General features: G+C 37.5%; 1 protein-coding gene across 15 annotated transcripts in view; it reads right to left on the bottom strand.

The window, feature by feature from the left end:
- Nucleotides 1-27,933, bottom strand: part of EYA4 (EYA transcriptional coactivator and phosphatase 4) — a 321,947-nt gene that overhangs the window by 125,163 nt on the left and 168,851 nt on the right. For 14 of the 15 annotated variants that reach the window (XM_047733823.1, XM_047733824.1, XM_047733825.1 and 11 more), the window contains one exon: nucleotides 19,674-19,723. In XM_047733823.1, the coding sequence (XP_047589779.1) occupies nucleotides 19,674-19,723 (50 nt within the window). Of the gene's footprint in view, nucleotides 1-19,612; nucleotides 19,724-27,933 lie in introns of those variants that run through there. The other variant, XM_047733828.1, reaches the window with a different exon arrangement.

Genomic DNA, 27,933 nt, shown 5'->3' with positions numbered 1-27,933 from the left:
GGGACCAACACAGGTCTTCATGTGTCACTGGCTAAATGGAGGTGAGTGAATTAATGGAATAAAGTCATTCATCGCTTCAGTAAGTAAGGATGTTAACTGCTCTCTCCTTGTCACTAAATAGCATCGGGATTAGAAAAGAGACAATGTGCTTTAGGTTTCCCATCTACTCTATCGTTTTTTGGCAACCCTCACTTTGAATCTGGAAACCTAAGGAAAGAAAGTGGTCCAAAGGGAGAGTTCAAATTCCCAAGACACTTTTATTAGACATAAAGGAAAGGAAAAGATGTCTTCCAGTTCTGAGGTATGCGTTGTGGAAGCAATCTCCTTTCCTTAAAAAACACAGTCTAAAATTTGAAGGTGCATAAAGGAAACTATAATCACTCAGATTTGAATAGATTATTTTAAGGAGATAAACTCAATCATGAAAAATACATATGATATACAGGAAAATCCTTGAAATTAAAAAGTAGGCTTTCTTAAACATTTTCATCAAACTGTCATTTTTGTATGGAACTAACATTGTACACTAACTAAACATACTCTCCTTGACAAATATACCAAGGGGTGCCTGGGTGGCACAGTCAGTTAAGTGTCTGACTCCTGGTTTCAGCTCAGGTCAGGATCTCAGGGTTGTGAGATCGAGCCCTGCGTCTGGGCTCACATTTAGCACAGAGTGCTTGACTCACTCTCTCTGTCCCTCTACCTCTCCCTCCAGCACTCTCTTTTTCTCACTGAAATAAATGAATCTTCAGAAACAAAACAAAACAAAACAAAAAAACCCCTGAACAACGTCTTATTTTTTTTTTCCCCTTTCAGCTAAAGAAAGCATTTGGTGGGAAAGTGAATTGGACTTATTTTATAGGGCTTTGCCCTCTAAGACTCCAATACTTGGGTAGATCTTTTCAGAGTTAAACAAAGCTTGTGGAAAATTATCACTAAAGTAAGGGAGCTACAACATAGTTTTCATTCTCTCTCAGGTCAATTTATGTCTTTCTACAAAAACAAAGGAAGAGGGTTAGAAAGGACATTTTTTGGTCCTTTTCTGTTTTGTGAATTCCAGAATCCTGTTTATTTTCAGGTGCACTACAACCACAACAATTCTTATTTAGCCTAACACATTTTTACTCATTTTTGCTACTTGGCCTATATAATATTAATGCTTCCTATTATACAGACACATAAGCACAGAAATAATAAATAATAAATAGTAAATAATAGCAACAGAAATTTTAAAAATAGCACATAGTGCCATTCTAAGTGCTTTCGTTCCACAAATGTAAGCCCTGCAACAACTCGGGATAGCAGACACAGTCAGTATCCCCAGGACAGAAGTGCCGAAACAGACACACCAGAAGGTTAAGAGAAGGGCGCAGGTTGTGGAGCAAAGGCCAGTCTTTGTCTGTCTCCAGAGCCCAGGTGCTTCCCCACAGCACAATGCCATTTCTTAAGCACCCAGTCAAAGGTATTTATGTGTAATAGTCTTTTCACAATGAATAGAGGTATCAAATAATTAACAGTTCTACAACCCTGTCTCCTCCCTAATTCTATTGACCCTGTCACTTGCTACCCTTCCTCTTATCTCTTTATAACCATGACATTTTATATTTTCAATATAATATAGATTATCCTTGCTTTGAATTCAAACATAATCCTAATTATTATTGACTGAGCTAGTATATAAAGACTGTGCTTAGTGATGGCTCATAATTTTTATATAAGGAATTACGATGGCGCAACATCTCCTACTAGGCATGCCTTGATGATGACATCTTTACATTGTGCTGCTCCCTGAATCACGACAGCAAAGAGGCAAGCATCTGATTCCTAATTATGGTTAAATATTCCCATAGTGCTTCATCAAAATGAATTTGCAATGGGAAAAAATGGACTAGGCCATTTCAGTACACATTTCGACATTTGTGCTGATAAGTAATAGTGTGAATTTAAGCTTCCAGATACTTAAGTAGATTCTCACTTTGGAATGTTTTTACAAGACTGTGTTATTTCATGAATGCTACCTTTTTAGAAATCTGAAGGGAATAAAAAGGGCAAGTGTTCTATTCAGAGAGCTAATTACTAATAAGTAATTAATTTAATAATGATAAGACAACCTAAGAAGAGCTTGCCAATCAACAGTTTAACAGATGCACCAAAGTACTTTTGCCGAATAAGGTATTCTGGAGAAGTATTAAGAACTATCATTGGATATCCTTCTGCGTCCTTATGCAGTCTGAGGAAGGTGTGCAGGGTCCTCAGATATACAATAGTGTGAACAAGATCTGTGTGTGTGTGTGTACATGCCCATATGGAAATCCCCTCTCCCGAGAATATACTCCCCCCTCCCAAAAATATGAATAATTTTGAAAAAAAAATACGTTTTCAGCTAAAATTTTGCAAAAAAGTGTAAATGAATATCTTCTCATAGCCAGTGGAGATGGCTCGTCACAATGTGACAGCCAGCGAGCTCTGGATCTTCCCTCTGCTTCCCTTACTGCCCCATGATTACTCCTCAAAGGTCAGCAAGAGCAGTACAGTCCTTGCTGTTCCCACCCCACACACATACCGTGGCACTGCGGCTGCCTGTCGTCATTTCCGTGTCTGCTAAAATATCAGGTTTCTTTTATGAGAGAGAGATGCTGGAAAAGACTCTCCAACCAAGCTGCTTATTCCTAGGAAGACTGAGCCCTGGATTCTGCCACATTTCAATCTGGTCAGGTCATAAGTCCCCAGGGTCAGTTGTGGACACTGGGAAGGTAACAGCCACCTCCACAGAATGTTTACTATGGTGTCAAACACTGAACATAATATCATCTAATTTAGTCTTCATGACAACACAAGAGGAAGGCACCATTTCTCTAGGGTAAGAGAGGATAGGAAATCTAGAGGTTGATAAGTAAGGGAATGATATTTGAACTCAGGTCTTTTTGGGTCTAGAGTCTGTTGACTATTTGATATTATTGCATAAGAAGAGAGTGTTAGAATTAGAACAAAGTAGGAGAACTTGTGCCGTATCCCTCAGTTTAATTCCAAAACCAAACCTGACCACATGAACCACTGCAAGTTTTTTATCTTGGTTCTTACACAAGATTAGACGGGATTAGAATGTATGCCTGCTAAATAAGAAAAAGTCTACAATTTAACATAAAAGGGGCAGAGGCAAACAGAAGTGGGTTTGAACCCAAATCACAATTTAGAACATCTCCAAAGCATTTTTGTAAAATAACACTGTTGAAAGGTAAGGTAACAAACAGTACTTTGTACACTGTACTACTATCCGTGACTCAACTGTGATCCAGCTTTCAACATGATGTCCGGGGCACAAGCTATTTTCAGGGATTTTGCTAAATACAAATCCTTATATTAGCAGAGACCATTTATGCAAGAGGGCTTGTGTGCAGGTGTCCAACCAGTGGTCTGGATCGGTTTATATTTCAGTAATGATGTTTTATACATAATATAGATTAGACAGGTTTCACTGTTATAGGAAACTTGCAAATAGAGAATATACAAGCACAAGAAAACTTAGAAATAAGTAGCGTAAATATGTTGCTATTTGATAATAAACTCGGAAACATAAAAATCAAATAATGTCAGAGAATGAGGTAAGGAATCCTGATGAATATGATAAAATTTGGAAATACTAGTCCCTATTTTTTCAGATCCAATCACCTAATTATTCTTTCCATATTTCCCATATACAATCTGTATATTGTAATCATACAAATGCCTCCTCTTTTTATTTTCTCTGACATAATTTGTTCAAACTACAGCAGAACTTTATATACTGATGTTAAACAATTATCTTCCCATCAAAATTATTCTAAGAAACCTACTCTGGAAATCACACAGGCAGGTTGCCAATCGATCCATGTAACGTGAAGGAGAAAAAACACCGTCAACATTTTTTAAAAAGTCAGGGAACTACTTTTAAAGTCAGAAAAATACAAAAGTATTGTCATTTAATGGGAACTTTGTTACATGTCACAGCATAGATTCCCGCCCAAATTCTAGGCTACATAACTACTTATATTTTGATTTTCAGCAGATGTAGTAAAAGTTGACAACATTCTTTAGTGAATCATTAGAAAATAGTTTCACTGAAAACATATTCTTGATTTAAAACATAAGTGGCCTCACTTGACTTTTTTTTTTTTTTCTCTACAGCTTCTATCAACCTGTTTTTAACTCCCTAACTTTCTTCACCTTTCCACACCACACATCAACATCTTGATCTGGTCAACTAACCAGATAATGAATAATACTGAGTATCAGTTTCTCATAGATATCGTCTACTTGAAAGAGGTAGAAAAACATACTAAAGTACTAGCTGAACAAATAATTTCCTTCTGTCCCCACTGCTTCATTAGAGATAATTTATATGTGTTCCAAATTATAATCATAAAGAATAAATTATGACATAAATATACTTGGTCTGACACTGTAAAGAACTGAGCATGTATAAATTATGCCCAGAAAATCCACTAGCAAAGCAAATGGATTCCCTGGGATACTGACCTGGATTTAGCATGACCTGGTGTAGGCACGAGCTTTCCAGATTTGCCACTCTCTAAACAGAACAGCAAATGACTATAGACCTTGGAAGGCACACATTTGGCCAAAAGATAAATAACCATGTAGTTAGCTGTGTTATACCTTATACTTACTTAATTAACTATCACCCATGTGCTTTGTGATTCTTCTTTAAACAAATCCAATGCTGCTTCATCATATACCAGTCTCATCCGCTAAAATAACCCTGTGCAGGCTTCTTCTCTTTGCCTGCAATTCCCCAGTTGCCACAGGGGACAAGATTTTACAAAATCTGTTTTTAAACTGCAAATTGGGTTTTTTTTCCCCTTCTTTCTCTAAGAAGCCATATCAGAACTTTCTTCAGGAAAAAGACTTTTCTCATTCTATAGCATGGAAAATTTACCTATCCCTCTCCCCAAAAAAGTCTTCACTTACACTGAAATTCTGCTTCACTGATTTAGAATCTTCCCAAAGTTCCTGAACAAACCTTCTACAGCATACATGCAAAAGGAGCAATATTAAGACAGAACTTTGAAATAAGAAACACATATCAGTCGGAGAAGTTCTAACTCTTACTATTGACAATATCAAAAGAAAGGCCAACTGGGTAAAAGTAACATGAAGAAAAAAAGTAGAAGCTGAATAAATCAGACTCCCGAAATACAAAGAAATGGAAACGTGTCCTAATAGTTGCTCAGAGAGAGTTCAAACAACTGATCCAGCTTCAATGTGGATATGAAAATTGAATTTAATGAAGGTCCACTGTATAAAATTTCTGTTCCCTTAAGAAAAGGAATAAGATTATTTAGAGAGGTTTAAAAATAAAAAAAAAAAACATTCAAAATAGCCCAAATAAACTAGTCTCAGCAACCTCTTCACCTTTACCATACACAAGGATCAATTCACATGCTTTGTAAAACCAGTTTGGTCACTCCTGGCATTACAGAGATGGGAAACAGGCATTCCTTTGCAATTCTTCCCATTCTTAACCTGAAGACAAGGCCTAGATTTTACACTGGACTCTCTTTTTTTCTTATTTTATTTATCAGCCACCTAGTCACTTTAATTAAATGGACCTCAATGCATGACCATAGGGGAAAGAACACACGAAAGTATGCAGGGTGACAGATATGGGAGCACACCATCTACATCAGCAAAATAAATCAATTCTAACGGCTTTCCAACTCCTATATAAAGTAATGGTCAATGATAAATTAAGAAGAGGATATCAATATTTTAAAGCCAACTGCTTCTAAGATTTCTCAATGATCACTAAGTTCTATTGCATGAAGGAAAATAAAAACCTTTCCATGAAGGAAAACTCAATTTCATAAAAATTCATATGCTCTAATATCAAGAATTTGGTCAATGGAATGCAATGGGTAGACTGGAAATGGAATGGAAAGAGTAAAAAGGCACTGAACATATAGGAATTTTGGAAATAATTCTGAAACCTCACACTGCTCATACTCCATTGTCAGGAATGTTCCTTGACATCTGGCTGTAGAGATTATTGACTCTGTCTAAGCAGCATCAACAACTCAAATGATGTTACTGGGATACTGACCTTGAGTTGTTTTTCTAAGGTATTGACAGGTTATTCTTTGCTGTCTATACTCTCACATGGATGTCCTTGTCCCAATGTCAAGTGTCTGTGAGAGCCATGCTGGGGATGTCAGAAGCTATAGATGAGAGCTCTTTTTCCAGCAAAGTCGAGTGACTCATTCTGGGCCCTGGGAAGGCAGCTTCACTGGCTCCAATTTCTAAGCCTTGTATTTCTTAAAACTCCTCTTAGTCCACCAGACTTATGATCTTTTAGGTTACACTGTAGCCTCCTCTGACCATAATCAGGCATCCACAGGGTACCTGGGGAATGTCTGAAACCATGCCAGGAAGTGTTGGGGTTCTCACTTCAACTGGGGCTGCTACTTAGATGTGGAAGAAGCCAGGTTAGGACAGTGCAGTGCAGGGTGGGAGACAGTCCCGCATAACAAAGGATTGTCTCTTCCAAATCCTCTTTGGAGAAACGCTGGTGGGTCCCCCACACTTCCAGTCACGTGGTACCAGTGCATTTCATGCTTCCTCCCCACCATGGTTACCATCAGTGCATCTCTTGACAAGGAAACCTAGGAGAGTTATACCCCAAGAGCACATATGGAACATTATGTTTAAGAATATGTCAAGTCAGTGTGAGCTACATTGGCCTGTTGAGACTCCTGCTGTGCAGGACACAATGCTCCCTTCCACCGCCTGACAGCAGCCTTCAGGATGACAGCTGCTCATGGAGGGCAGCATAGACAAACCACACTCATCATCTCTTTACGAGGCACTTACATGACCCCTAATATCCCCATTAGCTGGGATTCTGGATCTCCCATCAGAAGAATAATACAAAACGAGACAAGAGTCCATGTAGGGGAGATAAATAAATAAGGGTTACATCACTTCATGTAATAAGACTGTGTACGTTCCTGAAAAATTAGTATTACTTTGCAGAGGCATGGCCTCTCTTCCAACTTATCCCATGACAGAATGCAACAGAGGAGCTTGCTATTTAAGTCAAGCCTATAAAAACAGAACAATTATTTCCCAGTGACCTTTTGTTTCAAGAAGCATCTTCATATATGGTGTTGCTTTAGAAACAAAAGTGCAATGCCCTTAATAAAAACCATCCTAAGGAAGGAAAGAGAGGAAGACAGAAAGAAAGGGAAAGCAGAGAAGGAGGAAAGGATGGGATGGGAGAGAGGGATTGTTACACTTCTACCTTAGAAAGTCTGATAATGGCATGAGCATTTAGTTAGAGTGACTGAAAAACTTACCATGCAAACTAGGATTTTCTTGAAAGTAGAGTATCTCTAACCAGCTCCAGAGGGAACACTGGAACAGTGATGTAAAGTGGTACCATACTTGGGCCAACCTAGGATGGAGATGCGTCCAACTTGCTACAGAAAGCTAAGAGGTCTCTCTGAGTTTCTACCTTATGTTTACAAATGATATTTGAGGTGTATTAGTTATCATGTCACATACGGTAATGAGAATAACTCAGGACCAGATATAAAGAATTTTTCACATAAGAAAATGTAATAACTTGGCCGCTTATTCATTCATTCATTCATTCATGTATATAACAAATATTTGTTGCTTTCCTACTATGTGACAGGTACAATATGCTAGGAATCAAGTGGTTTGAAAAAAAAAAAAAAATTCCTAAATGATCCAGACATTGAGTTGCTCCTATTAATGTGAAAAAGAAATATTTCTACAAAACTTCAGCTATCTAGGACCTTCAAGAAATGGTCATTAGGGTTTAGTCAAATCATTTGGGTGGCTGTGATATGCATAATTTTAGCAATGGCACAGTCAATATGGAACCTTCTGTATAGAAATAATTCCCCAATGTGTTAGGATGCTAAACGTAACTTTTCCTTAGAGAGCCAAGGTGATCAGATCTGATGAGAATGATTATACAGTACTAAGACATGCAAATGCCCTGGGGAATTGCTAAAGAATGCAGGGTTTCTAGTATTAATCACAAAACAGCCTACATGACTCAGCAGTTTACATTCTTGTATTTTTATTTCATTATTTTTGTCTCCTTCTGATAGTTCAACTGTCATTTGTCAGTATTTTAGTGAATGTACCTAGTAGGACAATATGTCATTATCTCCACTTTACAGATGGAAAACTCTGAGACACAGAGAAGTTAAGCAGTTTGCTTGAGCTCAAACACCTGGGAGTCCAACGCAGGCAATCCACCACATTTGCCTACCCTGCCATGTAAGCAATGCCACGTCTACCTTAATAAGCCATGAACTTGGAAACTTCAGACTATTGTAAGAGAAAATATGCATTTGAGAAACGTAAGCCTGTGAGTTTGGGGAAATCAAATCTATGACACCTATATTTGTCATAAGGCGTTTTTCTTGCTCTGTAACTCACAAATATGCCTGTGTAAGTGAAGTCTGTCACATAACTCAGTTTGCCAAGTTCACTGAGCCTTGGAAATTAATTACAATTAAAATGGAAACATTTTTACAATATAATCTCATATATATTTTGTCCAATTATTCTCAGGTTGGATATTTTCTCAGGAGAAATTTAGATTTTTAGAAAAAGTAAAGTTTAATTTTAGTTACATGAATTTAAATAAAAAGGCATTTCTTTGATAGAATAACAGGCCAGAAAGACATTGAGTATCCGGTGATAGAAATTTAGAAAACAAATGAACAAAGAGCCCATTCAACTATTGGCTTATTGAAAAGCAAATGAGAACACTGTATGGGTTGCTAAGACAACAGAGATGAGATGATTAACTGTAAGATAATGAGCAGAATCTTTGTGTCTTTATGAATCAAAATTCTGGAATCTAATGCCTCCTCTGTATATATAACTAAAATTTTAAGAGTATTACTTTAAAAAAAAAATGTCTTCAGGATTTTGAGGTCTGCTGGTGAAGAAGCTTACAGCCTTCTGATCAGCCAGAGCCCTTGTCTTGGAGGACATTCGCCCTGTGGCAGAAAGAGGTGTTCCTGGCAAGGAATCAAGTCAGTCTGGGGGTTGTGGGCAGTGATGGATGAGCTGCTTGTCAGAGATTATTACCCATAGGTCAGGGAAAAATTATTTGCAATGGATTTATCAAAACTGTAAATAAATGTTTTCAAAATACAGTGATTAACAGAACCAGCAGCTTTTTCTAGAATGTTACTACTTCAAATTTGAAACTCTGGGCTCACTCCCTCTGAGCCACCAGGCCCTCCTCATTGGTGCTGCAACACACCAGGTGGGCAAGGCTCCCACTGAAGGTCTGTGCAGTGGCTCAAGCCCAACGGAACGAACTTCTCCCAGCCCTACTCTGGCTGTACTACCGCTCCTTCAAGTCTTTGCTTAAATATCGCCCAATTTAAAACCAGAACCCACTCCTTCCCAATACTCCACATACTTCGCTTTGTTGCCGGCATTGATCATCTTCTGAAATAAGCCATCAACACACACGCTCCTGTTTCGTTCACTGAAATATCCCAAGCACCCATTCCAGTGCCTGACACACAGAAGATGCTCGTAAACAGTCACTCTAAGAGCAAGAATTAGTGTTCCTCTAAATGAACTGCTGAGAAGAAAACTGTAAGATCTTGTTTCTTTCCACCTTAGGTTGGCCCAACACACTGACGGCCCTCCAAAGTTTCTGTTTTCTACTCAGTCAAGTCTAGAACTTTGTGCTAAAGATACCCCAAGTCCAGAATAACCATACGGATTTATGTAGCCCAGTAACTCCTAAGCAGAACCTCGGTCACCATGCTAAACACTCAGAGACCCTCACTACCCCCAACTGTAGTAATTTAGATTATCATTCTGATGCAAAGTAGAATCTCCTCTCAGCTCCTGGGGTCCTCTGGATAAAAGTCACTAAACAAAGGCGACTTTATGTGATGTGTGACTCTGACCAAATTAATTCAAAGCAGCTAACAGTCTCCAGGAAGACTGTTTCGTATTACGAACCATAAAGATTTCAGAAGAACTCAGTTTACTGCAAGAGAGGCTGAACCAGGACCACAGCCATTCTCTGGAACCCATCACTAATAACATGTGGGGAAATCAAATGTTTTCTCATCTTTAGAGAATAATGCAGGTGGTCAGGAAGAAGCAGCCAGATCCCTCCCACTGCCACCATCCTATTTCAAGCTGAATCTATTATTTCATGCTTTATAATATGTTTATTGGTTCTTAAGACAAATAAATAATACACAATGTAGGAAATTTAGAAAACATGTTTGAACTATGAAAAAAAAATAGCGTCAAATGTCACCTCAAAATAACTCCAGTTTGCTCACTGTCTCTCAGGCCTTTTAAGTAAGTCTCAGAGCTAGCTTCCCTGCCTTCAGGCCCCTAGGTCAAGTTGCTTTATCATGATGACTACAGTTGAATCATGGTATCACCTGCTCAGTAATCCACCGGTAACCTCCCAATACCTGGAAAGGTGGCCTGCCAAAACTTCAAATTTGGACTCTAGGTTACTGGTCACTGGTTTTATTTCTTTGAATGCATTTGACAGTTTTTGTTTTGTTTGGTTTGGTTTTGTTTTATTTACCTAATTCCAAACCTATATACTCATTTTGACAAGATTATCTTCAGAAAGATAAGTAATTTCAATCGCTACATGAAGTGCATTCATCAGACAGTCATGTAACAACTGGAGGAAGTGGAGAAAGTAATTTACATTTGCCATGGCGTCAACAAGGACTGGGCCCACTGAAGAGCAGCTGGTCATCCTGGGGATTGGGACAGCAGGGGTAAACTGCAAGAAGGGTTTTCAGCAAGGGGTGAGTGGAGTACCTCCTATCACTTGGCGTAAAGCTCTCTCACACGATCTCTTCTTTGTTGACTGCAGCTTGTAGATGTCAGACTTATGAAATCAAGCTCCAAGTCTCCGTACAAGCAAAAGTGATAACCACTGAGTTATATGTGATGAGGGAAGGCTGGAGAGCAATAAAAACTGGATTATGTAAAATAAAGGACTTGGGGAAGGATCGATGGAGAAAACAGTCTTGGACAAAGGTAGAAAGTAGAGGTACTTGTTGGGTTATCTGCTCAGCAGTCTTTTCTTGGAAGTTCTTCTCACCCCTGCTTCCTGTGCTCCCAGGGGTGGCTCCTGAAAGCCAAGTTTCTGTTTTGTGAACCCGTCCCACTAATGCCATTCCCTGCCCCAGAAATTTGGGGCTGAGATAAGGAAAAAGAGAGAGATTCTAGGCTAGAGGTTTCACCTCAGAAGTATAAATTATAAAATCAGAGGCAGTAACATGTGGGCATTTTCCTCCTACTGCGACACCTTGGGAGAATATAAGCCCAATCGGCCGGTCCTCATCAGGAGGTCAGACATGAAAGTGGCCAAGCAGCCAGGACGTGTGTGAACAAGAAATGAGCAGGAAGGTGAGCCCTGCTCGCACATCTTACAAAATCTTTCAAACCCTCTCCTTTCAGGTTCCCTAAGACACCACATTCTAGTTTAATACTGAAACAATAAAGTGATAAATAAACAAGCAAAACTCCTCTTTTCTGCCTAAACTGCTTCATAGTGGCAGCTACAACCAGTGAGTGCTAACAACAACAACAAAAAAAACCAAAAAACAAAACATTAGAAATCCAAGCTGGCAACATTCTGAGTTAATTTACCTATTTTCCAATCTCACTGACCATTTTCCCACATGAATCAAGTAGAACCACGTGGGGCAACTATAAAAAAAATCCCCATCAGGGGCACCTGGGTGTTCAGACGGTTAAGTGTCTGCCTTGGGCTCAGGTCATGATCCCAGAGATCTGCGATCTGAGCCCCTCATCTGCGGGGAGCCTGCTTCTCCCTTTTCCTCTGTCTAGTGCTACCTCTCTCTGTAAAATAAATAAATAAAATCTTTAAAAAAAAAAAAAAAGATCCACATCAGTTTCGGTTTCTAGTCCTTTCTTGCACCCACTGGGGTTCTCTTTTCCCATTTCTTCAAATCTTACCTATTCTCTGACATTCAGCCACAGCCCTAAGCCGTCCCCAGTGCTCCAGCCTCACAGTGCTCAGGGTCCAAGCTGCACTCCAGTGGCACTGTCTTCCAACTCTCTAGTGAAATGAGCTCCTCTGCAGAACTACCAAGCAAGTATTGCCCTAAAACGGATGCTTTCAGGAAGCCACACAACACCCAAATCTTATTTGACTCTATGGTCTATACAGGGAATAAGGGAAGAAGGAAAAAAAATGAAAATCAGAGTACATATGTCACTGGTATATCTTCACCTTGAACGTACTTTCTGAGATGCGTAGTAGTCACGTATTCTTATGCTGGTTTCCAACTGGAGGAAGAATATGAAATTGGACGACTAAATGAATAGCTAACAGATTGGCATAAGGGCAATAGGGCAGTAGATAACACGTAGCCCACAGAGTCCCTGGCCTCTTCCAGACAGCAAGTAGGTAAAAGCATGTGTGTCCTTATTTTTTACCTCATGCACACAATTCTATTCTTAAGATTATTTATGCACGCTTCTGTGTATATTCTAAATGTCTGCTGGATACTTTTTCTGGTCAAGGAACAGGGTAGCCCCATATGGAAAGTGTCATTAACAAAGGCTCATCTGACAGCCTGGCAGAACAGAAAGGCAAGATCTGCAGGGAGCCAAGAGAGCCGCTTGAAAATTCGTTGTATTAATTCAGAGGTAAGGTGAGGACAGCTTCAACTTTCACAGCGGCAGTGGGAAGGGCAGGATAAAGAGATTCCAAACGTAGCTGAGGACAATTAAATACAACTTGATGACCAACAGGACTTGGGAAAGGAAAGAGAGAAAGAGGTCAGAGATTACTCGCGGGTCCTGACATGGGACACAACTGAGAGAATTATCACTGGAAAGAAAAGATCCTGGGGGAGGGAGTGTAGTCGTCATATTTTTTTATAAGAGGAGTTTGAGATGGCAGGGTGAAAGCCCTAATAAAATTGTATTAGGGATTTGTGGTTACAAGAGCGGTTCCAGGAAAGATTACAAGCTAGATTTGTGTATCTGGAAGTCACCGTTCACTAAACTGGTAAGTACCGAGGGACCTGGTACATGCTAAGCACTGTGCTCTCTACTCGTGATACAACAGGGACCAGAAAGAAGCAGATGCCACCCTCACCTCGTGGAGCTTACAGCGTAGTGAATGAAGCCAACGTTAACCAAATGAGGTGCTTCTGAAGGAGCAGCATTGCGGGGCCAGGCAGCCAGAGGACAGTGGGGCTGGACCACTGGGCTCAGCAGGGAAGAGCAGAGATCCTAGGAGGGATGAGCCAAAATGAAGTTGGTGAGCAAAGTGGGTGAGCAAAGCAGGGTGGGGGACCACAGCACAAATGCGGAAGGAGCAGTCCAGCCTCTGTGGAAGGACAACGGCATCTGTGAGTACAGACCCTTTCACCAGGGGAGGCCTGACTGAAACCGAAGCTAGAGGAAGAGCAGTGCCCAGAGAATGCTAGGCATTGTGAGCCATGGCAAGACCAGCGGACAGAGGGGCAGCGGGGTGGCTCGGTCACTCAAACATCTCACTCTTGACTTGGACTCAGGTCATGATCTCAGGGTACTGAGATCAAGCCCCACATAGGGCCTCCTACTGAGCAGGAAGGTTGCTTTTCTCCCTCTCCCTCTCCCCCTGAGAGCATGCTCTCTCTAATAAGTAAATAAATAAATCCTTTTTTTTTAAAGAGTTATGAACTGAAATTACATGTGAAAAACATGAAGTGGGAAGCAAGCAAAAAGATCAAGAGCCAAACCTAGGGATCCGAAGCCAAAAAGCAAAAGCTAAAAACACATATGTGTTATGTGAATTAAGTACCAATGATGGGGGCCCCTGGGTGGCTCAGTGGGTTAAAGCCTCTGCCTTCAGCTCAGGTCATGACCTCAGGGTCCTGGAATTGAGCCCCACATTGGCTCTCTCCTCGGTGGGGAGCCTGCTTCCTGCTCTCTTTCTGCCTGCTGCTCTGCCTACTTGTGATCTCTGTCTGTCAAATAAATAAATAAAATCTTTAAAAAAAAAAAAGTACCAATGATGAGGCCCTTCTTCCCTTTAGCTACAGCCCATCCTTCTCCACTACTGGGTTTAAGATGTCTTGTTCAATTTTGAACACATAAAAAGAAACTATTCTGTGAGGACCAATGTGTAAGGGCCTTTCACATGTATTATTTTACTCTCATTTACTCATTTAATCTTGGAAGATAATTAAATTTGGAGAGGAAGTAATCCCCCAAATTGACAAGTATAGAGATAATACTGAGCTGGGTTGGCCAATAAAGATACGTCACCAGGAAGCCCCAGTGAACTAGAGGGAAGGGCTGATCACAAACCTGTATGACAAGACACTTGGAAAACAACAATCAAGTTTTGAGACTGTTCTTTAAATCTTCAAGTAACACTAATTGATATCAGGGATTAGCAGATACCTCAGACAAACATCTGAGGAAACCAGCTCAATACGCTACCATGACCCAAAGGGTCAAGATATCCCAGATACTGAGGATACAAGGAACAGCAACACGGAACACATTCTTCATTCTTGTTCAGAATCCCAGCTCTTTCCACACCTGTAGATCTGTCAACACACATCAGAGAGGGCAAAGTAGACTCAGAAACTTCCGGAAAATGCTAGCCAAAATGATGAAGAAACCAGAGAGGCATCCTCATGAGGCCAGACTTTGAAATGAGATAAAACGCTTGCACAACCGGAAAGAAAAAGATGCGACTGGCAGGACTCAGGTGAACTAAACCATTTTATAATCTAGACTGAGTTCCCAGATTGAGTTCTTTCTCTTCCATTCCCCAAACACGAGAATTAAATCACACTCTTAGAATATTTATCCATCATTTATCGTTTTCAGGGCAGGCTGACAGAAGCAGTTCTAAACAACTAGAAAGAATGAATAATTACTTTGTATTGTGGGTTTTATAGTCCAGAATACTATAGTCTATAATATTTGCTAGTATGTAGCTAAGTCAGAGAAATGAATACATAAACATGGATGGGGACAGCTAGACTATGTTCCTGATAGAACCTGTTTATTGGTACTACATTCTGAAATTTGCAAGTTTAAGAACACGCAATCTGGGGCGCCTGGGTGGCTCAGTGGGTTAAGGCCTCTGCCTTCAGCTCAGGTCATGATCTCAGGGTCCTGGGACCGAGCCCCGCATCGGGCTCTCTGCTCCGCAGGGAGCCTGCTTCCTCCCCTCTCTCTCTGCCTGCCTCTCTGCCTACTTGTGATCTCTCTCTCTCTCTCTGTCAAATAAATAAAATCTTAAAAAAAAAAAAAAAAAGAACACGCAATCTGGTAGTAATGAATTTTCATGCTTTTAGAGACAGAATATTGGGCCAGATGGGCTTCTGATTTGACACAGTGAAATACAAATGTGTGTTTTCACAAAGGGGCCCTCACTTTTCACTGCTATGAAAAAATACACCATTTAAATTTTTGATAGGAAATTCTGTATCAACCAACATTTCAAACTTCCGGAAGCATTACGATAATTATTTTACTAGCAAATAAATATGTACAGCTTAATGCCTTAAATATTAACACTGTTAAATCATAATTGTTTACATAATATGAATCAGTGGCATTTTCAAAGGTTTTATACGGAGACCCTGAATACATCAAATTCCTGAGGCTCACTGAAATAGATATTACACTGAGATTCATTCTGGTGCTTCTTTAAAAGCTGGAGAGTCATTTTGCCTTTCTCTTGATAACTGTAAAGTCAATATAGACTAGGGCAAGTCACAGCACACAACCAAGCCTTTGCTGGTTTCAGGAAACCCCATTTCTCAGCAAACAAAATTTCTGAATCTATGAAGCAGGGAAGAAAGGTACACCCTCACCATTACCCACGAATCATTCTGTTTAACCTTCACATGGAAAAACCATCATCTTAGCTCACAGGTACTGTGAGTACTTCCCATATTTGAACATGCTTCCTTAGATTCCCCTACTACAATCTGCTGGTGCTTGGTACAGTGGCCAGGCTGAGAGAAAAAGAACATCTATTTCGTAGAAGTCACTTCACACAGCCAATTTCATCAAAATGTGTATTTCCAGTCACTCCTTAATTAATAGAAGAAGTAGGAAACAAAATTTCTGGATTTGAGTTTTATTTCCTTTCTGTGTTCTTGAGGTCTTCTTGGTGAAAATGCTGTATGAGTTTGTGACCCAAACAGGAAAAAAGTGAAGGGAAACCAAATCCCACCAAAGAAATCATTCAGGTTATCATGAGGACTATTTTGACATACAGCCATATTTGCATACAGGATATTTGCTACAAATGCAATTACAGAATGAAATAAAAATCATTTCCTCACCTCTTATCAGAAAGAACTGGAAGTATTAAAGTTAAAAATATGTAAGACTTATAGAAATTTCCATTAGCTTCACTTGTCTATAATCTATTCATTAAAATATAGTTAAACAAGATGCATGTATTTTCAGAGAAGACTCAAAGGAGGCACAAATCTACACAAATAAATTCACCATCTATACAGGGGAAAAATCAACATAAAAATGATATTTCCATTCATGTTTTGGGGTCGTCTATCTAGTAACAGACAATTTTAGGATAAGAAAAAATGTGTAAAAAATACAGATTTTAGTTTTCTCTCTTATCCATTTTATAGTCAATATTAGTTTTAGGAACAAAGGCCAACAATCCTATTACATGATTAGCAACATGGAGGAAAGCAAAAAAAAAAAAAAAAAAAAAAAAAAAAACCTCAATTTTGCTATGAAGCACATTATATCCCTTGCCATATGACATCAAGTTCAGTATAGTTTTAGGAGTCTGAGAAAATGTAGTCCCTAGTATCTGACTTCTAGTATATACATATAATATTATTTCTAAGAAGACATTTTTACCTTCCTGACATAGTTTTGCAAAGTCTCTTTTTCCCAATCTATCAGTCACATCTGCAGCCCAAACATTTCTTTCCAAAAGAGGAATTAAAGCCAAGCAAGACAAAGAATTTGCTGATACACATATGTCACCCTAAGAATTTTCCTTACCAAGTCTCCACACCCAATTTAATTACTTCCCTACTGTAAAAACACTTTCCATCTACATTTATTCTAATCTTTTCAAATCCAAAACCAACACACTATAAAGCTAGCCAAATAAATGAATTATATTAGCTTTAGGTTCCAAGTGAGGCAGCACTTTATAAGGCCATGGGTCTCTAGCTTTCATGCATTTTATGCTGATGCAGTGTTTCAATTGGAGCTCAACTCTTTACTTTAGATTTGTTTAGAATAGAATTATCTAGCCCCAGGCTTTAAATCTCAATCTGAATCAATCAATCTCTTTCTCCTTTTTTCTCTATTCCAGTGCTCTCTCTCTTTCCCTCTCTCTCTTTCTTTCTCTCTCACACACAGGAGAAGGGAGGGAGGGAAGGAAGGAGAGGGAGAGAAAGAGAATACAGGAAGGTTTGTGGTTACAATGAGCACCAAAGAATGTACCCATATACATATATTGCTAAAGCAATGCTGCCTGGTGTCCATAATAAAGGCATTTTGGGGTGTCTCTGTATATGTGTGTGTTTAATAGGTGATAAAACTGAACCCCAGTATATGCATACAATAAATACTATTTTGGGCATTCTTGGATGCTTTGACTATTCAGTAAGTTATTGTATCATTTTTGTGTAAAATGATATTTTGCACAATGCAAATTTTTTGTGCAAAATGATTTGTGCAAAATGATATTCCATCATTGCTTTAACTAAGTGCAAGTTTTAGCACTCTAATACCTAATAGCTCTGAGTAAGCAGAGAAGACAAGAATAGCCATGCCTTTATGTTACTGACACTTTCAGAGTGTGGAGACTGTCCCTTGCACCAGAAGTTAGGAGAGGAGACCAGCCAAGACCAGACCAATCATCTCTTGGTTTCCAGGAAATAAAGGCAGTTTTCAATTAATATATATATATTATACATTATATATTAATATAATAATATAGTCTATATTATAAAATAAAATATATTTTAAATAGTCTCTTAAAAATAACCACAGTTTACCTTAGAAACAAAATTGTACTTCTAAGGTCATATAAGCTGGGATTTGCTAGATAAAAGAGAATGATCTAATTCTGGTTTAAATACACTGAGTTCAAAATTCTCTGTTTTTCTTCGAAGTTACTGATATCAATTGTGAACACAACCAGTTTGGTGGCTTTCTGCTCGTTTAAAATTTATTTAAGCATAACACCATGTCCAAAAATCCTGAGTGGACTTAAGGGAAAAATTTTTGATATAAAATATCAATAAGGATGATGATATTGCCTCTTAAAAAAAAAACAAAAAACAAAAACTAATCCTCAAGATCAGCTTTGCAAAAATTACCTAATTACTTAAATAACAAATCATAGGTAGGTCACTCAGAAAGGTCAGCAAAATGATTAGGAAGGAAATACCCACAAGGATTAGAGCTTAGACCTTTCTTTCTCTCCATGCATCCTGGAATTACTCTGCTTTGTAGGAAAACCTTTAATGGTTCATCCATTTCCTAATGCTCTGATAAGCTACTTGTTTATATTTTGATATCTAATTATAAAGGACAAAGATCAAAATGTCAAAGAACAAATGTCAAAAGTCTTGTATCATATTTGTATACTCTTGATGATCCAAAAGAAAAGACCATTTACAATCATTTTAATATAAGATGTATCAGAATTAACTATAGGAAAAATCATACTGCATAAAGTGAGGGAAGAGTTATTTAAACTGTCAATGTTGGCGCAAAATATATACTTGTTCTCCAAAAAAAAATATATGGTGGCCATAAACATTTCCCTTAGATGTTGTATTGCTGTATTACACCAAGAGAATCACTTCTTACATCATACACTGAAGCAAGGAGGGAGGACAAAAGAAACTAAGACCCATCTCACCATTAAATACAAATTTGTAACAAGCTAAGTTATAGCATTAATATCATATCCTGGTTATGTTTATTATTGTAATGGTATTTATAATACTTCTTAAAATTCAAGCCTGGATTTTGAAATAAAAATCTGTAGGCCTGAAAAGATCTCTTGGGCATCCAGTCTAAGTACAAAAAACGAAATGGCACAAAGTTCCTGTATGTGGTGGTCTGACCACCTTATTGGATCATTTCTACTTGCTCCAAATAACCCAAAAGAGAAGGTCGAGTCAATTTTGATTTTTCCAATTTGACAGCATTCTCAAAATCTAGCAATGTTTTATCAAAAAAAAAAAAAATAGAAATACTATAGTTTTTTGGTAAACAGAGATTTGAGAGTTATTCAGTTTCTGGAACAATTTCAGATGTGAATACATTATAAGAAAAGATTAGAAAGCAAAATGTATCTGAGCTCATAGAGTAAACGGAAAGGGAAGAAGCTTTCAAGTATTTCTAGAGGATGTCTATTATCATTCTTTAAAGCTGACTTCAATTGGAATCCTCTTTATTCATATTACGGCTAACAGTCCTATAGCCAACATGAAATGCAGTTTTCATGAAGAAAAAGTTCTTAAAGAACCTCAATGTTTCAAATCACGGTTGTATCTGGAGTATGACATCTTACTAGTTAGTTCTCCACAATTGCCATTTTCCTTAGTGGAGTCCCGGCCTCCATTTTACAGTACCTGGAATTCTGAGCTTCTGAAACGTCTGGTTCTGTGCACGTTTTCTTTACCTGTAAGAAAAGAGGCCTAGTTATTCTCACATGAAAACGTAACTTCCTCACTCAGGTTCACACACTTGATGAAGCAGATACAGCTCTGCTCACCTAGATCTCTAGAAAATAATCCCCACACTTCTCAGCAGCAGCATGCAGGGCTCAACAACGGATTTCATTATCCCATGATCGACGGCCACAGGCACTTCCCTAGACGCCATCAGTATGTAAAATGTTCGTCTGAAATGGCTTGGGACTAGCTTAACTAGGAACAAAGAAACCAAAGAACCAGGTTTCCCACTTAGGAACAAGAAAGCCATACTGTTCTCAATTCACGAAGAAATGTTTTTCCAATTGATACTGCTTCTGTCCTCTACCACAGTGCACAATAATAAACACCAGGTTCTGGGGGCAAAGCATCATGTGAGCTAAAACATTCACATATTAATTTTCATTTTCTCAATCCGGTGGCTGTATGCCTTATATATTTCTCAGCATATCAATTAAGTCTCAGCAGGGCTCACAGACTTCTCACATATATTTGCAGTATATTTTGCAGACTGTATTTCCACTTTGTGGTTTTTGACCCACAAAAGGTAAGGAATGAAAGTAACTTGTGCTTCTAGGACTTCTAGGACTAACCATTTCTGGACAACAGCGTGTGACACATTCTCTGAAAGAAGGTAAAGCATTAATCTACTGTCTTTCGCAATTTAACTTCAAGCACGAATAACTTTATCTCATCACTATGGGCTTAATGGTATATGATACGCAAAGTAGACTCAATTTAAAAAATTCCTTAGTTAATATGGAGCATGAACAATATACATTTACAAGGCCACGGTTAGACACTCTCGGTGTTAAAATCATGAGGGTCCATCTATGCAATCTACAGAATCCAAGGCATTTTAAATTCTCATGCGAAGCTTAGAGATGAAAAATAAGTCTACTGGATATACACCACGGGCACACACTATGGGTGTTAACAGCGATACAAAATGCATCTCTTAAGAGTAAGTTCTGAAGGGCACCTGGGTGGCTCAGTTGGTTAAGTGTCTTATTCTGGCTCAGGTCATGATCTCAGGGTCCTAGGATCAAGCCCTGCATCAGGCTCCCGACTCAGTGTAGAATCTGTCTGCTCCTCTCCCTCTGCCCCCTCACTGCCACCTCCACTCATGCTCTCTCTCTCCCTTTCTAATAAATAAATAAAATCTTAAAAAAAAAAAAGAGTAAGTTTTGAATTTTAAAGATCCAGCATTGTCTTTCCAGCTCATAAAATAATTTTCTCCTCCTCTGACTCAGAAGAACACGTAAAAAAATAAAACAATAACTCCTATGCTTTCAAATATCTATGTGTTTTGCTTTAATTTCTAAGCCTAGACATTTTCATCATCTGGGAAATCAATTATTTTGCTTGATTAACCTCACTCTCTGTTGTATCCTATGTATACATTTATACAATAGGAAAATAAAACTGATGAGCAAAGAGATTATCATCCCTGTCTCATCATGGAGCAGCTCCTATGCTCTTAACATGAATTCAGCACCATGAGATGGAAGGGTGAAGAAATATCTTCAAGAGGAATTAGTTAAAAGAAAAAAAAGTTTAAAAAAATGAATACTTTTCTTAAAATATAAACAAAATTTCCTACAAAACCCAAAAAAGTCATATGCCCACTAAAAATTGTCCAAAAAGAAAAAAGAAAAGCTATAAGGTTAGTATACTAGAACAAAACCCTTATTTCCCACCAGGTTATTTTATATGATTCGTCACCAGAAACTACATGAACTGTCCAATGAATATGCAGAATCACCTCAAAGTCAATGTTACTTTCCTCAAGACTATGATGACTAGATTCTGGGACTGGCTGAAGAAGCCCCAGACCACACAAGCAAACTCCAAAGCAAGAGTCAGAACCAGATAAGCTTCCTGTGGCTTAAAAAACAAAGGATTAAAAAAAAAAATACTCATGGCTTTTATAAAGCATCGTTCTTTAAATAATTAACCAGAAAGTTCTGATTATTTTAATTTAGCCTCAGAATAGTAATTATGATGGCAAAGAACACATCTACTGATTACTCAATAATACCCACTGAGTCTCAGTTTCATAGCTAAAGCTATGATGAAATACTGAAGTAGATACAGATATTCTTTATCCATATAAATTGCTAGAGCTATAAATTCCACAAAGTGATCTTTTTTAGGGTTTCATCCATTTATTCATGGTCCAATGAGGGAAGAATAACATTTAGAATACCATGACTGCTATAGGAAAGGTCTGTACAGTGTTATGGATGCTTAGAGGAAAATCCGGCCCAGTCAAAGGAAGATGGGGATAGCAACAAAGGAAGTGACTTCTCAAATGAGTCTTTAAAAAGACAAAGTCTTCAAAGACTAAATCTGGAGAAAAGTTATTTCAATATCAAGGGATTTGCTAGAAGAATCCTATTATGAAGAAGACCTTACACATGACAAAGAATTCAGAATTTATCTTTGGGCACTTAAGAACATTGACGAGTTTTAAAAGACAACCTCGGTAGAGAGGATGTAGAAGATAGTGTAGAAGTGGGGCGAAGTGAAGGCTGTAGAGACTAATGCAACAGGAGAGAGAGTTTCAGCTCCACAAGAGCAGAGATGGCATTGATCTTGCCCATTATTATACCCCTAGCCTTGAGAAGAAGCTCCCTGTTACGGTCTGAATGTTTGTGTCCCCACAGAATGTATATGCTGGAATCCCAACCCCTGGAGATTATGAAGTGGGGCCTCTGGGAGGTGCTTAGGCCATCAGGGTGGAGCCTTTGTTAATGAGATTGATGCTTTAGTGAAAGATACCTCACAGGGCTCCCTACCCTTTCTACCACATGAGGACACAGCAAGAAGGCACTAGCTATGAACCAGGAAGCAAGTTCTCACCACATGACCATGCTAGTAGCACGATCTTGGACTTCCAGCATTCAGAACCACCAGAAATAAATTCCTGTTGTTTATAAGTTGCCCAGTCTGTGGTGTTTTGATATGGCAGCTCAAATGGACTCAGACACTCCCCAAATACGAGTTTAATAAGTGAAACACATTTCAAGCCATTGGTGAGAGATGGTGACAACCTAAATTAAGACAAGAGCTATGAGGACAGAGGTGAGAAGATGTTTTTGACAGATATTTCTGATACAACTGACAGAATATTATTACTGATTGAAGCAAAGTACCAAGATGAATATGACTTGATCTTCTAATCTGTCCTTGAAAAGAAATTTTGATAATACCAAAGACCAAAAAAGCTGTTAACTTATAACTTCTTTAAAATACTTCAAAAACCCCTATCTTGTTTCTGAACTGATTGGGAAGAGTGAAATGAATCATTAGGAAACTTATATGTTGATTGTGTCTTGATCATGGAACTAGAAGGCAAATGGATAGTTTAACTAAATTTGAACACACCCTCCCATCTGAGAGATCAGCAACACTTCATTAACTGTGGCTGCTGAAGTAGGTATGCTACTGGAGAATGAATATTCTTACAAAATATATAGAACCTTCTGTTTTCAGAGATCACCAATTAAGTTTTCAATTTGTTTTTGAAAAAAGTAGAAACAAGAAGGCAAAGAACTGAGGCAGAATTTCATGCCCGTATTTTATTTTATTTTTATTTTTATTTTTTTTTTTTAAAGATTTTATTTATTTATTTGTCATAGAGAGAGAAGCGAGAGCGAGCACAGGCAGACAGAGTGGCAGGCAGAGGCAGAGGGAGAAGCAGGCTCGCCGCCAAGCAAGGAGCCCGATGTGGGACCCGATCCCAGGACGCCGGGATCATGACCTGAGCCGAAGGCAGCTGCTTAACCAACTGAGCCACCCAGGCGTCCCCTCATGCCCGTATTTTAAATCAAGGCCTAATTTTCATAAGACACACAAGGAGGTGAACAAACAATATGCCAAAAGGAAAAAGACAAATAACATTAATAAATGCATTTAATAGGCTGCACTAATGTGAATTTTTATCCTACTTAACGTTATAAAAGTACAGGCAAAATCAAAGCAAAATGAAAAACAGTTACAAGTTTATTTCAAAGAAATAACTATTCAGTATGTAATCAACATAAAAATATCAAAACACCAATTTTTTGGAATGAATGAATGAATGAGAGCTAAAAGTTTTAAGTGTTTATTATATGCCAGGCACAATGCTTAGGTAGAAACTCTTTTTTCCCAATTCATAGATGAGAATACTGAGAATCAGGAAGATTAATCTACAAGCAAGTTGTGTAGGAAAATCCAATTCCAGATTTATAAAGGCGTTTTAACAAGTACATTAAGAACCTAAAATTCATAAACACACTACTTAAAATGTTTAAAATGAAGATCAAAAATGTCTTACTCTTTATAAGTTGAATTTTTACTACATCATAATAATGATAATTGCTGTCATTTATTAAGCAATTACTTTTTTCCACTCACTGTGCTGGAGTATGTATATATGCAATCTCGTTTAATCTATGAAGATGGGTGTGATGGATGAAATCTTCCTTTTACAAAAGAGAAGACTAGAGCTCAACAAGGTTAAACAACTTTTCCAGTGTTCCACCGCTAGCACTAAAAGGGATGGATTTAGAATTGAATACTATGCATCAAACCTTTCTTTCTCTCCTGTGCTAGATGTGCTGGTTGCTATTAGTAGGTTTTTTAAAAGTAAGAGCTGAAATTAACATCCCATGGAAAAATTTTTAAAGAACCTACTAGTTATTTCCTACAATACATCAACCATGAAAAGAATCTTTTAAATTGGGCTACTGAAACACCCTGTCTTTATCAAGCACTGGTAACATTTAAAGTCCACAGAAGCAAAGTGAAATGGAGCTTTAAAGAAATTTTCCAAAAACCTCTAGTATCCAGTGCCCTGACCAACACTGCAACAACTGCAGAAAAGGTCTTGTGTGCTTCTGTGGGTGTTTTACATCTGAGATATCAGAAGTGGCTAACTCAACAGCGCTTTAACTGAAAGCACTGGGGTGTACTAGGTACCATTGTGGGCATGGAGATGGACCAGAGCTGAGAAGTCCAGCAGAGTAGCCTCTAACCACCTTTCACTATTTAGTGCAGCTAGTCTACACTGAGATACGCTGTAAGGGTAAAAGGTGCACAGGATTTCAAAGAGTTAATGTGAAAAAAATGTAAAGTATCTCAGTATTTTTTATATTGAGAAATGAAATATTTTAGAGATACTGGGTTTATAAAATAATTTCCCATTTCTTTTTATTTTTCTAAGGCAGCTACTAAAAAAACGGAAAATACATATGTGGCATACACACTCTTTCTGTGGACAAAACTGACTCAGACCCACAAAAAACCTGCTTGCGTGGGTCATGCGTTCTAGGGGAGACAACATGTAATGAATCTGCAAACAGGTAAACAAAGAATATGTCAGTGCTAAGTCCCAAGAGAAAGCAGAATAAAGGGTAGAGAACACTGATTCGTAATATTACAATAGCTAGACAATTATAAAAGTGGTTCTAATTTCATAATACTAATCACCCTTCCAGTTTTTCAGGCTGTATGTATATTAGGAATGTAAACTACTTTTCAAATGAATTGTAAAGAATGTAGGATTTGGTATTGAGAGTCACCAACAGTTTCAATGTCTGCAAAATAAATGCAGAATATTTCATCTCTAGAATTTTTTCATTATGACTATTATATTCAAGTATAAAAGACACCTTCAAATTCTTCCTATTTTCTAACCATTTACACCCTTCGAAAAGCTTATAGTCTTCTCAGGAAAAACAGAATTAACTCATTTTAAAAAATTGCAAAGAAGAACAAATTTCTTTTATCCCATCTACCATCTTCTTAAAAAGCTGGAGCCAATTATCCCAATTATTTTCTACTTAATCTTGCTGTTTATAAATCCTGAAACATTAAAGATAATTAAAAAAAGGATGGAATAATAGATGATGACATTTTAAAAAGACCTCTTTTGTAACTTCATTTTGTTTTGAAATGAATTTTAATGATTGAGTCTCAGAATATACAATACAGTGATAATAAAGGATCAACTCTACAATTATAAATCCAAGATAAAAACTTCAGAGATGAAAATCTGCTGATGTAATGAATAGCTCATTATACATATTTTTATGGATGGTTTGTTAGACATTCTTTATTTCTTCACTAAACTGTATAAGAAATATCATAAATTAGATTTCAATGAAGCATGTTTAAGAAAAAAAAGGATAAAAAAGATGCATAAAAATAAAGTCTATTCTCCAAATTCAAATTTTATTATAGATTATTGCTTGGAAAAATCTTTGTAAATACAGAAAGTGATGCAGAGTTATTGTCAACAACAAAAATTTAGGTTGTCAACTATGGTTGTATTTCAAATGTGAATGAACTCCAAATATGACTTAATAAACAATATTTATACAAATATCGTAACTGTCAGTGCCCAGTGTCTTATATCAATGTATATGTTATAAAATGTATTTTATGACTGGATTGGATAAAGTTGTAAATAACTGCCCAATAAAGCAGAATAGGTATCTAACTTCAGTTATCTTTAGGTTCTGACTTAGTGAAAATAAGAGACTGCTTGAAATATCAATTGTTGTGACATTTCTCATATTTTCTAATACTTAGAAAGTTGGTTATATCTGAACTGCAAATTATATAATGGAATGAAAAAGTATTTTCTTGTAATTATTCCAGCTGTATTTTAGGAATATAACTTATACTCTCATTAAATACATTTTAATTAGATGGCCCTTTTAAAAACATTTAATTTTTTACAATTGAACCAGCTGATACTTTTATGGGCTTCCTCAGATCATCTTGTTCTCAGATTAGTAGAAGTAAATACATATGAATTAAAATATGGTTTTTTATTTTACTTCAGAATGCATATAGTAACATAACTAAGAAAATATAAAAGTAGGTGTGTCAACTAATTTTTAAAAATGGAGCCAAAATAATAATAGTTGGAATATTCAACAAAATACATAATTTTTACTACGGAGGCTTTTGCCAAAAATTATCCTAATACTTACTTGGAATAGTTAAATAGAATATGTGCATTTTATAAATATGATATTTACAAGTGAACACTACTCCAGAACTTAGCATTGGATGCATACTTTAATGAGGTAATCTGTGATTATTTGTACGACCAACTTTATAATTTATGTTTAGAAGATCAGCATAGAATTGCTCTTCTGCTAGTAGTCCCATACAAATGAAACTTAGACACTATCTAACCTGGCTTCAACTGAAATGTCCCCACATTTCTCAACAAGACTTATTTTACATTTTTCTATATGTTACAATTCATTTCTTCACTTCTAAAAACTTAAGACATAAAAACATCTTTGAAACACAGAAGTTGTTATGTAAGTTTTTAAAAATATATCACTGTTTTAATATGCCCACACAAACTGAGAGGCTTCTTAAATAAAATAAAAATAAAATAAATGAGTAACATAAAATAAAATGCCATTTTGCCAGATGGTGGTCAAAAAATGAAGTCTTAGGGACAGACTTCATAAAAATCTAATTACTAATAAACTAAATCTACTTTTATAAGGTGTCACTCTTTCTTAGAAACAAAAATCCTGCGTTTCTAAAATGCGTACATTTCTAAAATCCTTCTCACGGAGTTCAGAACATTTCTTTACTCTTCCCTTTACTTAGCATATCCCTTTTCAAGCTCTTTAACATTGCTTCCCCAAACTTCTCCCCTGCAACACCAAGTATCATTTTCCCAAAGCCCAAAGCTTTTTATTTTCCCAAAGCTATTTATTTATTATAAAAGTGAGGGAACTCTACCACATAACTGGAAATCTACATCCACTTCAGTTCAAAGAAAAATTGCCATATCCTTTTTTTAACCGCTATACATAGATAAAATACAAAGATACAATGGAATGCTCTGTTTTTAACGGCAACACTAAACAAAACAATCATATCTACTAAGAACAATAGGGTAAGAGCGTTAATAAGTAAAAATCCACAACCAAAAACCTGAAGTAGAAATTATTCTACCCCTCTGGTATTGGACTGTCATGGGCAAGATCTTACTTGATTTCTAGTCTTGAAAGCAGGGGGCCTTCCAGGACCCAGGTTTCGGGGAGGGAAGTTATACAAAATCACCCACTGGGGAGGAATTATATTTTAAAAGTAAAAAATCCTATAGGCTATAACTCTTCATCAACTTCAACTGTCACAATAGCGTTCGCATTAT

This window comes from Lutra lutra, chromosome 6 (genome assembly GCF_902655055.1).
Source record: "Lutra lutra chromosome 6, mLutLut1.2, whole genome shotgun sequence".
Lineage (NCBI taxonomy): Eukaryota > Metazoa > Chordata > Mammalia > Carnivora > Mustelidae > Lutra > Lutra lutra.
Note: the sequence above shows the minus strand (reverse complement) of the source record. Positions and strands in the feature narration are given on the sequence as shown.